This window comes from Pezoporus wallicus, unplaced genomic scaffold, assembly GCF_028554395.1.
Source record: "Pezoporus wallicus isolate ANWC-B61680 ecotype Strahan unplaced genomic scaffold, APGP_CSIRO_Pwel_v1 contig_3817, whole genome shotgun sequence".
NCBI classification, from domain to species: Eukaryota; Metazoa; Chordata; class Aves; order Psittaciformes; family Psittacidae; genus Pezoporus; species Pezoporus wallicus.
This window is the reverse complement of record NW_026635157.1, coordinates 3,908,989-3,921,937: the sequence shown is the minus strand read 5'-3', so window position 1 is coordinate 3,921,937 and position 12,949 is coordinate 3,908,989. Positions and strand designations below refer to the sequence as shown.

Here is a 12,949-nt window from a genome sequence, read left to right as displayed (position 1 = left end):
TTCCAGATATTAGAATCATACTTTGTGTGTGCATTATATACAAGTATTTCACAGAAGCATTGTTTTCCTTGATGGTCCACCTACAGCTATCCTAAGCTACTTAATAAGCCTAGCACGCTTTGGAAGTGTTTACAATTGAAGGATTAAAAACCAAAGTATACTTACATACCAATATAAAAAAAAAACACTCCATAAGATCTGCCAGTACTTTGTCTACTAGCTTTGCATAAATTGTTTTAGGATCACTATTCAGCCACTGAAGTCAAGAGTCCATGGAGTTCCAGCAAGTTTTGGAGAAATTGATATGAAAATCTCAAATAATTTTTCATCTCTGCCTTGAGAAATACCTCTTCAAATCCATGAATATATGTGAACACTTACTATTCTAGTTTTATATTAGCTTGGTACCTGTTGTATATCCACATGCATAATGTCCATGCAAAAAGAAACCACCTTACATTTCGACCATGTCCAAGTCAGGAGCTTCTGGTTCCATTGTGGAAAAGATCAGGACTCCCACAGTTTCATCTTTTTCTGCCTTCCGCTTTCCAGTTTTCCACTCCTTGAGGAAGAAAAATCCCCAAACAAACAAAAAACCCATCAAAGTTTGACCACCACTGTTCCTGCATATGGTTAAAGGCATGTACTTAAGCAGTGAATGAAATGTTGAGGGGAAGTGTTATCCAATAGACCACCCAGAAATCAAAACATTTTAAAGAAAAGTTTCATCAGAGCTCAATCATGAAGAAAATGTTATTTATTGTACATGTAGATAACAAAACCTCTTTTAAAAAAAGCATAAGAAAATACTGGGGCAGGGGGAAGCAGAAGAACAAGAAAAAGGTCTGGTTATATCAGGTAAGACTGCAGCATAATGCTATTACAATCCATTCTACTGAGAATAGTAGGTTGGGTTTTTTTGGGGGGGGGGGTGATGGGGGGGTGTATGTGTGTTTTTAAATGTAATACAGGATTACACACATCCTAGATCTGCTACAAAGTAGCTTCTGTTATCAGAGCACTACCAGAGGACCACAGTCCAACAGAGATAGAGCAGGGCACAGCCTAAAGAATTGTTGTAATTGTTCCTTTCTGCTGGAGGACACAAACGGTCCTTAAGAGACTAGCAACAAAGCTACTTTGAAGAGCACATCCCTGCTGGAATAGCATACAGCATTTCACACAAGCAACTTTATGCCTTGTTTTGATCAGTCAGCTCAATTAATAAACCCAGTAGATTTTGGTTTATCACTACTGCCCACAGGGGGGCAGACACATGAGAAGCTACAAAGCTGAACCCAGTTCAAAGGGGATGGTGAGGCAGGGAGCAATTCCTCAGTCTTAGTCTGCATGTGACCTTTACTTCCTACCTTCTCATCTCGGAAATTGAGAAATTGCTGGAAAACTTCACTTTCTGAAACAACAGGATGGCGACACATCCTTGTCATCCAAGCTTGAAGTCTCTCCATACGCATTTTGATAAATTCCTCTTCAAAGCGCCCTGTTATACATTGAACAATAATTGGTACATTTCTACTCTAGTACTCTCAGCTTTTTTTCTTCCCCCCCCCCCCCAGTTTAACTTAAAATAGAAGCTGTAATTCATCTGGTGAGTTATTATCCATTTAATGACTCAGAACTTACAAGAAGGAAATATGCTGACAAATCAGGAGAACCTTAAATTACATTCTATTGATTACTGACCAAGAGTACTCTTCCTTTTTAAAATAGCCAGGAAGTATTAAAAAAACATAATACACACACATAAATCAATTTCTGGAAAAAGAAAAATCAATAAACTCTTGGATGGAAGTTAGGTATTCAGATTAACTAAGAGAAGCTAGGCACACGCTTGGAATGCAGGTAATTTTCTGACAGAGTCTGATAAATCTTTGGTCAACAGAAGGCTCAAAAACGTTGGACAAAAAGGAACTACTTACTTTCCAAGTTGTCATGTCCTTGCTAACAAACCACTGAAATTGGACAGCTCAAATACAAAATCACTGATTAAAAAAGCAGCACCTTCCATAAATATATTTCTATATAGGTAAATCAATGTGTTGGGAAAACCCCTCAAAAAATCTTAGTAAATCTTATGTACAAACCAGTCAGAATACATACATGTAAGACTGATTTATTTGGTAGTTCAGAGATTTTAAACAAACTATTCTAAAAGTAACCTTTTTTTTTTTAAGCCAGTAGTGCATCATCACTGTCTATTCTTAAGAACCTTTCAGCTTTAGCACAAACTGTGCCTTCTTGAGAGTCTTTTCCAATTAAAAAAAAAAAAAGGCATGACAGACTTAAGCCATACAGTGAATAGGATGTATTTGAAAGGAATGAGAAGATTCCTCCAGCACTCTACTCTTCTAATTTCAGTGCAAATGACAAACCTTGAATGCATGTACTCTTTCAATATAACTCTATAGTTACTATGGCAGCAGCTCCACAAGGTTGAGTATTTTATGTGGGCATTTAGGTGGGTGTTGGGGTTTTTTCATTAATTGCAAAGATGGAAACTATCAAGACTAGCATGTAAAGAGCACAACCAATGAAAATGGAGTTTGGTTATGGGTGCATTTACAGCAAATTACCTAGGGAAGAAAAAAAAAATTAACCCTCCCACCTCCCCTCAAAAAAATCAACTACTACAGAAGAGACATTATATAACCTTCAGTAATATCTGTTCCACCTTTACCCCATACTGAAATCTCAACAGCATTCCTACAAGGAACACACAGGAACAGTAACATCTGGAAGTTATGTGCTGGTCATTAGGTGTATCATCACCAGTAAAAGCATAGTCTTGAGCAAAGTCAGTCTATATGTAGAGTCTTGCTTTGCCAAGATCATTGGACAAATATTCTTTCTGACAGCTGTCTAGAGAAGTAGCTTCCTTAACACAATGAAGATAAGCACCATCTTTTTCTAGCTCTCGTTCCAGAAAAAAGAGGCATGCTTTTTTTATTTTGGCATGAAGCAAACTATTCTCTCACACAGTCTCCAGAAGACAGAAATCCACAGGCAAGGTTTTACTGTGATACCAAACTTCAGTCAAAATTTTAAGATACAGTTAAGATGAATTCTAGAGATCCCGTCAGGTCTTCTGGTTTCCTTTTAGTCCACGTGCACGGTTTAAATAAAAATACTGGCGAATTCTAAACATAAGGCTAAGGCAAGGAAGTCCCTTCCTCACTTTTCAATTCCTTTGGCATTTATCCCAGCAACTACATTATTGCTTAGCTTTCTTCAGACACAGCAGAGCTGTGGCATTTCAGTGATGCACACAGCCATGTGGTTGGCAAAGTGCCTGCTTCTGTATGTTTGTTTTAGACTGGTTGTCTTAAAGGCAGTATAAAAATCTTGCCAGAAAACACACAAGTGGAAATGGGCAAAAGTAATGCATTTTCCTCCTATAGAGGTGTCCATTCTTTTCTTCACATGCACACTGGCATACTGTTGTGTGGCAAGGAAGCCAGAGACTATTGAAAATGCACAATCACTGATATATTCAGTAGCAATGACTGAACTCATGAGCATTTAAAAGATCCAATCACACTTTTCTTCATAAGCTTCAGAGAGTTTAGTCAAGCTGAACTGACATCAAACCAGAGCAGAATGTTATACAAATGAAAGATGCTTTTTAAATCAAGTGTGAAATCAAGCAACAGGAGAAACAGCTGCAACGTTTTACTTGTGAGTCAAAAAACCCAGTTTGTCAGGGTTTTTTTACTCACAGGAGCTTTGATCCAGGAGCTCCTACAACATAACACAATCAAATGTAAAAAAAACACCCCAAGCCCAAAACCTTACCAAACAACACCACCCACAAAAAAAGCCCTCAAAAAACTATTTCTCCAGACAGTCAGCAAATACGGAACATAAGTATTTATCTCTTCTCTCCAATAATAAATATTCTCTTCTGTAGCAACTTGGGATTTTTCTTGTTTGGTTGGTTTTAATTACTTCTGTTTTTAAATCACTGGACTAGATAATTAAACCCGAGTTCTGAAATTATGCTTTTAGCACTGACATTTTATTATTAGTAGACCATTACAACTTATCATAAACTTTGAATGGTGAAAGGTTGAAGTCTTTTTGATATCTTCTTTAAAAATAGTGGGAAAAACAAACAGTAAGAAATAACTGAACCTTATAAAAAGGTGATCTCCTTATTTCCCATCCCATGAATTCACAACTGGGAACAATTACCTGTTACTTGCTTGTCTGGAAGAGAAGGGATTGGAATGGCTAATCCAAATTTAACCAGGAGACGCTCATACAACCAGTCAAAGTGCTTGTATCTGTGGTTGACAGACCGATTAGTGTTCTGCAAGAGAAACATAACTCTGAACTTGTGACAGGCATTTACAGACAGTGACATGAAGCAAGTTTAACCAGAATAGTAAATACGTGGAATGTACGTAAGATTTATGATTTAGAGCTCTCAATCTGTAACTACAGAAGAACTTGAAATAACAGAACAAAGTAACTCTTTGGGAAAAAAAAAAATAAAAATAGTGACAACTATGACTTACTGTTATAACCCTGTGACCAAGTCACACTAAATGTATTAGTTATATGTACAAATGACCCATATTTGCAAGACAGAAGATCCTGTTTCAGACACACTTACGGTGCAGGTCAGCTGATACTCAATGTAGCTCTTGAGACCATACATTTTAGAACCTTTTTTGGGATCTGCCACCACACAGTCAAATGTAGAGGTAGGATAAACCCACATTGGGCCATAATCACCAATCTGTAAGAAATTGCAAGTATTTTTAAATATATCATGTTGTAACACCTGCAAACAAGGAGACAAATACTTTCTCTCTAATCAGTGGAAACTCCCAAGTGAAAAGTGAGAGACTGATAGCCATAAAATTGAAGGGTTTCTTGCAACCAGAGGTGATTGACCACGGTTGCGTTTTTCCTCTTTATTTCACGCTTTTTCCCAAATAGCAAAGGAGTGGCGAATTTTAAGGCTTACTACTTGTACTACATTTCATTAGAACAACATATATACAGAAGAGTGGGTTTTATAGATAAGTTGACCTGACCATCATGACTGAATACTGCAGTCCTTAATGAATGTAGCTGCTGTTTATTAGATAACTAAATAACCAATTCGATAACCAAAAGACAACGTAATGCATTAGCTTTTCCTCCCAAAAAGGCTTATTTTCATGATCACAAGTAACACAGATCCAGCATGAGGAAAAAAAAAGTACTGAAAATAACAATTACATCAGCACACCTGGAAGAAAGAAGGATTTAAGACCTGACACTGAAGAAGTCCTCAATGATAAAATGTTGTCCACAACAATCTCAAAATACTTACATGGAACATGATGGGTTTTTTTGGTTTTTTTTTTTTTTTCAATTACAGTTCTATTTCTAATTATATATTCAGTATCAGTTTCATCTGACCCAAATACACACAGCAACCCTGAGGCTGAAAGTTAAACTGGGGAAAAAAAGAAAGGGTGGGGAGGACTAAAAAAAGCTTCTGAAACCCCCAAATGCAACAATCCATAAAAAAACCAAAACAAAAAACCCCAGCCCTAAAGCAAAACACACCACCCACACACAGAAACTACACACACAACCCCAGCTTACAATTATGGGAATTTTCTCTTTGGGTTTTGCTAGCTGCTTTGCCAACAGATACTGTTCCATCCCAGGTTTTGCAAATCCAGGAAATCTAACAATAAAACAAAAGGATACATTTATTCTGTTTTTTTCTTTCATTTGACATATGCAGAATTATCTGTCACTGTAGGAAAAAAAAAACCCTTAATATTTCTCACGTATAGAAAAGAATTTATATGGATTACTTTAACAACCACCTATTTACCCTGAAAAAGCAAGAGTTTCAGGGGCTGACATCCACTTTTTATTTGTGTAATACAGGCTCCTTCTTCAAGGCAAAGTAGTTACCCTTGCCCTGCAGCCCATCAGAACAAATGTAACAGAAGGCCACAAAATAACATCTGCCACTCCCCTGCAATACACCCACACACAGAGACCCTCATGCATACCACCCTGCTGTTTCAGATCACGAGGATTCAATCATTAAAAGAATAATAAACTGCAGATTTATCACATGCTTTTAAACATGAGTTATATTAAATAATTTATCCACCAATTATAGAGAAAACCTACTGTAATGCCCTTAAAATCTGCATAAAACATTATATAAAAAGCAAATGGCAGTCCTCCTTCTAATCAGGAAGATACTTGGCCCTTATAGTACTACGAAGCTATTACCTGCTTGCACAAAGATGAGGAGTACAATAGGACTTACTTCACGGACAGATAATGCTCTCAAACAAGGTACGTTTATACTGGTTACGCTAAATGGTTTTGCAGTATGCCAATGTACTGTTGCAGAACTGGACAAAACATCCATTGATGAATAAAATAATGACTAGCCAATGCACAGCCAGTTGATTTTAGTTACACACTCGAAGAGACCATTATGCTACAATACTTTTCCACTCTGCTTTCATCCACTTAAAAAGATTATGAAGCAGTAGCTTCTCAGAATAACAGTAGTTTTAGAGTAAACAAACTAAGTTGCAACATGAGATAATGCTAGTACAACCCTGACAATGCTTAATGCTACTGGAAGAATTTTATTTCTAAACTAAGCTTTCTGTGGCTCAAGAATCAAACTGGGTAATGCATAAACACAGGAAAGGAGAATTTTTCCCTATTCCTAGCAACTCAAACTGCTCATGAACTCTGGGGCAGCAGCTCTGATCAGTCTCACTCTATGGACAAGCCATCAATCACCTTTCATTTTAACTAAGCACACACACAGTGTTAAAGACAGTTAAGTTTTAAAGACCAGTAGGTCCAGAAGTTCAGATTTCACAGAAGTGTCATTTGCTTGTATAACACTTCCCAAAATTACACAGCTTCGTTGTGTACTTTCAGGCTTCCACTGATCTGTGGTATCTGATCACACAGGGAGAACGCCAAACTACAAATTCATCTCCTCTTCTACCTCAAAACTGTAATATTTCCATAGAAGGTTGAACGGTCACACATTTAAACATCTTGTCAAGTTCCAATTCTCTTAAATATATACATATTTTCCCCTCCGTTTTCCATTACTTGTTAAGTGGTAACTTCATAGCGGCTGCACGAGAGTTTCCACGCTGGACTCCCCCAGCCTCCGATGCATCAGTCTCCTTGTAACCAAGATAAGAAGGTGAAGTTGATTTTGGGTCATCCCAGTCATCATCCCACTCATCATCATCAGCAGCTGCTGAAGTATAGAAGAAGGCAGGGGGATAGGGAAAGGAGAAAGTTAAATATTTAATATTCAAAAGCAGAAGCAGCTACCTCAGCATACATACGCAAACAACCAACAAGGTAAATATATTAAGATCTAGTTCAGCCTTCTGCTTTATGATTCCTCCACAATTACAACTAGTGCCCCACCAATACAACTTGCAAAACACTACGCTAGAAATCCATTGAGGGAGAGGGAAAAAGAAAAGAATAAAAAGAAAGAAGAGATGCTGTCATGCTAAAATGAATTCAGTACATGAATTCCATATTCACTGACTCCAGGTTAGCATTCCCAAGTTGTAAGTTCTCATAATTTAGGCTTTTACTACAAAAATGTAGAGAAGCCTTCTGAAAGGCTAGCCACTTCCTAGAACTAAGGATTTAAGAAATCACTTCTCCAAAGGCCTCAGGGCACAAATTCAAGAATGTTTAAAAGCTTCAGTTAATCAAGCTGAACAACATGCCTGAGAATAGATCATGTACACCCAAGACTTTGGCTTGCCATGTTTCCATACAAGTTTGCGAGTTTGAGGTGTCTGCTACTGTAGGTCTGGTTTTATTTTATTTTAAAAGCCTATTATTCTAGTGTTCAGTTTACCCATGTGGCAATGTTCTACTAGGAAACTGGTTTGGTTTTGTTTTTAATATAAGCCACTGTTCCATTGCTAGGAAAGATTAAGCAATTCTTACCTCTACTGTCCACCTACTCTAATTTATTTAAAAATAAGAGCATTATTACTGCACCTGGTCCTTGATACGCCTGTGGATGACCAAATGCTGCTGCCGCCTCCCAATTATTTGAAGCGCTGTTTCTCTGGCTAGCTGCACTTTCAGGTTTCGCTGCCCAGCTGTCAACAGCATTTCCGTTATCCCAGCTCCCAGACTTCCCAACGTTCCAGCTGGACCAAGGATCATTATCATTGTTTGTCTACATTGTATAAAGACAAAAATAAAGAAAAAACTACTGAAGAAATGAGCAAAGACCACATACTTCCTGAAGTCTGACTTCCTGCTGATAGAACATGAGTTTGCATTCAGCACTCGTTCAATTTAGGAACATCTGCCAAATCTTACATTCCCAGCCATGCAAGTCTTAAATACAGTAAAAACCTGGATGAACTTATCAGCTTTTCTGCAATGTGACATCAATGCATACTAATAAGTGTGTTACATCTCCTCAGGGAAATTAAACTATTTCTTCCAACAGTGTTAGGAAAAGCTCTTACTCATGGTAATTATATTACACCAATACCATAAGTATGGTGCATGTGACCTATTAATTACATAAAGCCATGGACTGATTACCACATTTAAAACAAACTCAGAAGTCAAGGATTACATTTTTCCAAACACTTATTTTATCAAACTCAAGATTAGTGGCTTTACTTAGAGCAAATCATAAATTGCCTACCTACACCATCACTCTTCTTGTGACAGTTAGGGCCAGCAAACTGCTCAGAGCTTAACTCATTCACAGCGAAGACAAGGGAAGGAAACACACACCTGTCAATGAGCAGTCTGGCACATCCCTGTAGACCTACTCTCAGCATAAGCTTCTGATGAAGGTAATCACACACACCCTCCTGCTGATGCTGTTGTGGAGGTGGAAACCTCAGTGCAAGAATGTAGAGCAGACGTGTCTCTAACTACTACATCAATTTGTAGAGTTCATTTGTCATTAAGTTGGATTAATAGCTTAGCATGCTGCTCAGATCCTTAACACTATGAAAAAGCATTGACTAAAGTGCAGTCTACTCCAGACTTAGTGCAGACTAGCTCACAGAAAGAAAAACTGCACACAAATCAAAACCCATACACCCAAAGTACAGGAGAAAGAGGAGAAGGGGAAGGGAAAGCAACACAAAGCCTACAAAGCTCGTCATGTTCAGTAGAGAGAAAACCTGAGTTTTGTAAAAGGAAGTCCCAAGACTACAGAAGCCAGTGAATGTTTTAAACCATGAAACAGCATATCAAAAAAGGGATACCAAATACAAATTAATTTTTATTGGACTATAACATTCACCTGAATCTTCAAACATATGCCAGTACAGAAAATTTAATAAAACTTCCATTAAAAGCCAAATTATTCTCTGAAAAATGTTGAATAAGTTTGTTTCTTACACACACACACAAAAAAAAGAGGTACAGCTACTCCACATTCAATTCTTCTCCACTAAAAATCCTCTCATTTCAACTTTGAGATACTATTTTGGAATAAGAGCTCTTGCTTTATTTTTTCTTACAGTGAAGTTATCTGACAGACTTCACAGAGGCTATCAAACTTTTAAGACTTGAAAATATTATTGATATCATGTAACACCTGTTCTTTAGCTACAGAATCCCCAGGATCTGGATATTAAGCCCCAAGCTGATGGAGTGAGAGACATTATGTGGACAGCTTCTATACTGATAGTTTGGGGATATTTTCTTTTTTTTGAAGATGAAACTGATGCAAGAACAAACACCACTCCCTAAGGGAGCAACATCATTGAAGTCTACCTAATTTGGTGGACAGTGGTATTCTCAGTAATTAAAAAGAAATTGCTGGTAGTTTATACCAGCCTGCTCTTACTATGATGTTGCTCTTACTATGATGTTCATCAGTTAAGAGTTTCTGTAAAGAGAAATAACCATGCCAAGATAATAAACTGACTGATGGCATGCTAAATTAAATCAGATACACTGGAGTCCAACTACACAGAAAAGCATTCCTTGCTCCTAACATAGCTTAGAGCACCTGGAGAAGAACAGTTTGCATAACATCCATTTGCCTGTACTTCTGCTATATATGTTGTGCTGATCACTTTCAAGTGAAAGACGAGAAGTGGGATGACTGCTAAAAGGCTGAGCAAAGTTTTCCTCTTCATGAACAACAGTTCACTTGAAAGCTGGTACACGGGTAGGTGGCAAAGAAACCCTAAAAACTGCAAAACAAGGGGGAGGCAATAATATTAATACTGGATATGCTATTAAAGAATGACAAGAGTGATCAAAGTTACCGACAACTGCTGATCCTGAATTCCATAGCAAGGGGAAACGGATTACTTAAATTACCCTCTCAGATAACTCATCTCTATCTATGCATATGGATGCACTATTCAAATCAGAAAATTTTACTTCTGAGGTGTCCAAGAAAGCTCTGGGGTAAGCTCTTGCCCATATCACCCATATGCTACAAAAAGGGTGGTACGTTATTCCCACTCAGCTCCTTTCAGCCAAAGGGTCTACATTTCTTTCTGAAGCACTGGGGAACAGGTTAACAGATGAATCAGGAATGTTTATATAGACAACACCTCTCACAGCATATACAGGTCTCCTTTCATAGAATTGCAGGATCTACTAGGTTGACCATCAAGTCCAACCTATCTTTCTTCAAACATTCATTTATGTCCATACACACTGTGGACACATCTAAGTGGCAGTACATGTGGAGAAGGGTTCAGACACCTCAAGGTCCCATAGCACTGTGGAGGACCAAGTGAAGACACAGCATTTATTAAAAGGGTAGCCTCAGCTCCAATCAGCAGTTCCATGGATCTCGGCAGCTGACAGATTCCAAACAAGAAGCCATTCATGTGGCTTAGCTTGTGTTGAACAAACTCTAATTAAGCCTGCAAGTATTTTGTAAGTGATTAAGTTGCATGTTCTCTCACCATTAGTTTTCCATAACTGAAATTGATAATCCTTTGATCTCCCTCTAATCAGCACCAAAAAAAAAGTCCTTACAAGAAGCTGCTGTTATTTAGTCAACATGACTTGATACAGCACACCTAATATCCAAGTATGCAAGCAATCTCCAATGCAAACACACAAAAACGAATGCCACACACCATACATAATTAAGAAACTAATCAGCCTTCAAATGAAATATTGCAACTCTTTGCTCTGCCAGGTAAAATCAAACCAGTACACTGAGATTAAATTCAAGGATAAGCTCCTTAAAGGCAGCTGATTTTCCTTTCTGTAGACTACTACATACTTGCTTACTCCTACTGATCTAGGAGAAAAAGGCTATTTGGGGAACAGACAACAGAGGGAACACATTACTAAATATTTTAAGAGTCTTCCATTAAGGGCAGATTCAAACTCACTATAGAAACAGATCACTACCAGTGGGGGGCTGGGGGAGTAGAAGTCTAGTATTTTTATAAAGATCTAGTAATAATTGAATGAGGAAAAATTCCACCATGATAGGAAAATACTCAGCTTCGGGGTAGAATATCAATATCTTTACCAAATGAATATAATGAATTACAGAGGAAGAAATCACATCTTTGCTATTTTCCAGAGAATTCAGAATTATAGACAGTAAAGCTAAGGTAAGTCAATGAGGTGTCTCTCTGCCCTGGATAAAAAACTTTTATTGACCTCTTCACCAAGTATGTTGTTTCTGGCAGACTCCTTTCTCATATTAATGGAAACTCCTGATGGACGAACAGATCCATTCTACGCCTGAGGGACAAAAGCCAAAACAAACACGATGTTCAAATGCTAAAACTAAGTTGAGTACCTAAGATCTAGGTAATTGTACCATGAGAAATTAAGACCTCCAAATGCAAGAAACACCCCTTGAAATCTACTCTTACAGACAGAAGCTGTGCTGAAGAAGTGAGTAGAGAAAGTAAGTCTGACCAGATCAAGGGAAGCCCAGGACAGGCAAAGCTTCAATGAAAAGTACTGCACTCTTGAAGAGGGGTTGAAAAGACAGACAGCACACAAAAATGGCAGAAAATACAAGAAGTCATGGTGACTCAGCTGAATAGCCCACAGGAATGAACACACCTCTCCAGTTTCATGCTGCCTTAGTTACCTGCACAGAGACAATGCCTTAGGCATTACACTAAATTACACTCAGACATTACCCTAAATTCAAGTTCTTTGGAGAACAGCCTCTGAATAGACATATTTTAAAAATTTAGTGAATATAGAACAGTCATCTAAAAAATCAAGCTGTTTTCCACCAGGAAGAAATATGAATGGCTAAAAGCCTACTCTGCAGCAATCACAGAATTGCAGTCACTGTGATGTATTATCATATGTATTTACCACAGAACAAGTATGCACATTAGCAGATGAAGCAGCTGCCATGCCCATGATATTTTATGCCCAAGTTTTTTCCTGGTATATCATTACCTTAGCACTGTGGCCCTGAGCATTTCTTCCACTTTAAAGGAAGGCCCTCTTTTCTACTGTACAACTTAAATATGTTTTCTCCTTAAAGAAATCCTCTAGCAAAAGCAAAAGTAGAGATGGGCTAGACTTTAATGAATAGCCAACCTTACAGAATCACAAAACAGAATGTTATTGTGGATAAATACATGGAAGCAACAGGAAAGCGGACCTCCAGAAGCAGCTGGCAAGAGAGCAGTAGATATGCTGTTTAAGGAACCCATTTATTCCTCAGCTGCTCCCATCATCTTGCTTCCTTCCAGATGAAACCATCACCCAGCACCTCCACTCCCAGCCCCAATCCCCTTTCATAAAATAGCCTCTGCAAAGGAGCTGGGCTTTGCCTGCTCACAAACCACGTAAAGCCAAGGCACTCTCACTGGACTCTCCTTGCTTTGGGTACACATAAAACCGGAACCACCCATGGAAGAACTGAGTTACTTCCATGAAGAGCAACACAGTTCTTTCAATTTTT

At 38.1% G+C, this 12,949-nt stretch overlaps 1 protein-coding gene across 3 annotated transcripts in view; it reads right to left on the bottom strand.

Moving 5' to 3' along the window:
* The window catches only part of SNX9 (sorting nexin 9), a 95,148-nt gene that overhangs the window by 17,887 nt on the left and 64,312 nt on the right, over positions 1 to 12,949 (bottom strand). For 2 of the 3 annotated variants that reach the window (XM_057406598.1, XM_057406579.1), the window contains exons 5-11: positions 8,050 to 8,233; positions 7,126 to 7,279; positions 5,623 to 5,707; positions 4,637 to 4,762; positions 4,213 to 4,330; positions 1,371 to 1,501; positions 459 to 562 (exon numbers count right to left, since the gene is read on the bottom strand). In XM_057406598.1, coding sequence (XP_057262581.1) covers positions 459 to 562; positions 1,371 to 1,501; positions 4,213 to 4,330; positions 4,637 to 4,762; positions 5,623 to 5,707; positions 7,126 to 7,279; positions 8,050 to 8,233 — 902 coding nt within the window. The remainder of the gene's footprint in view (positions 1 to 458; positions 563 to 1,370; positions 1,502 to 4,212; positions 4,331 to 4,636; positions 4,763 to 5,622; positions 5,708 to 7,125; positions 7,280 to 8,049; positions 8,234 to 12,949) is intronic. The other variant, XM_057406588.1, reaches the window with a different exon arrangement.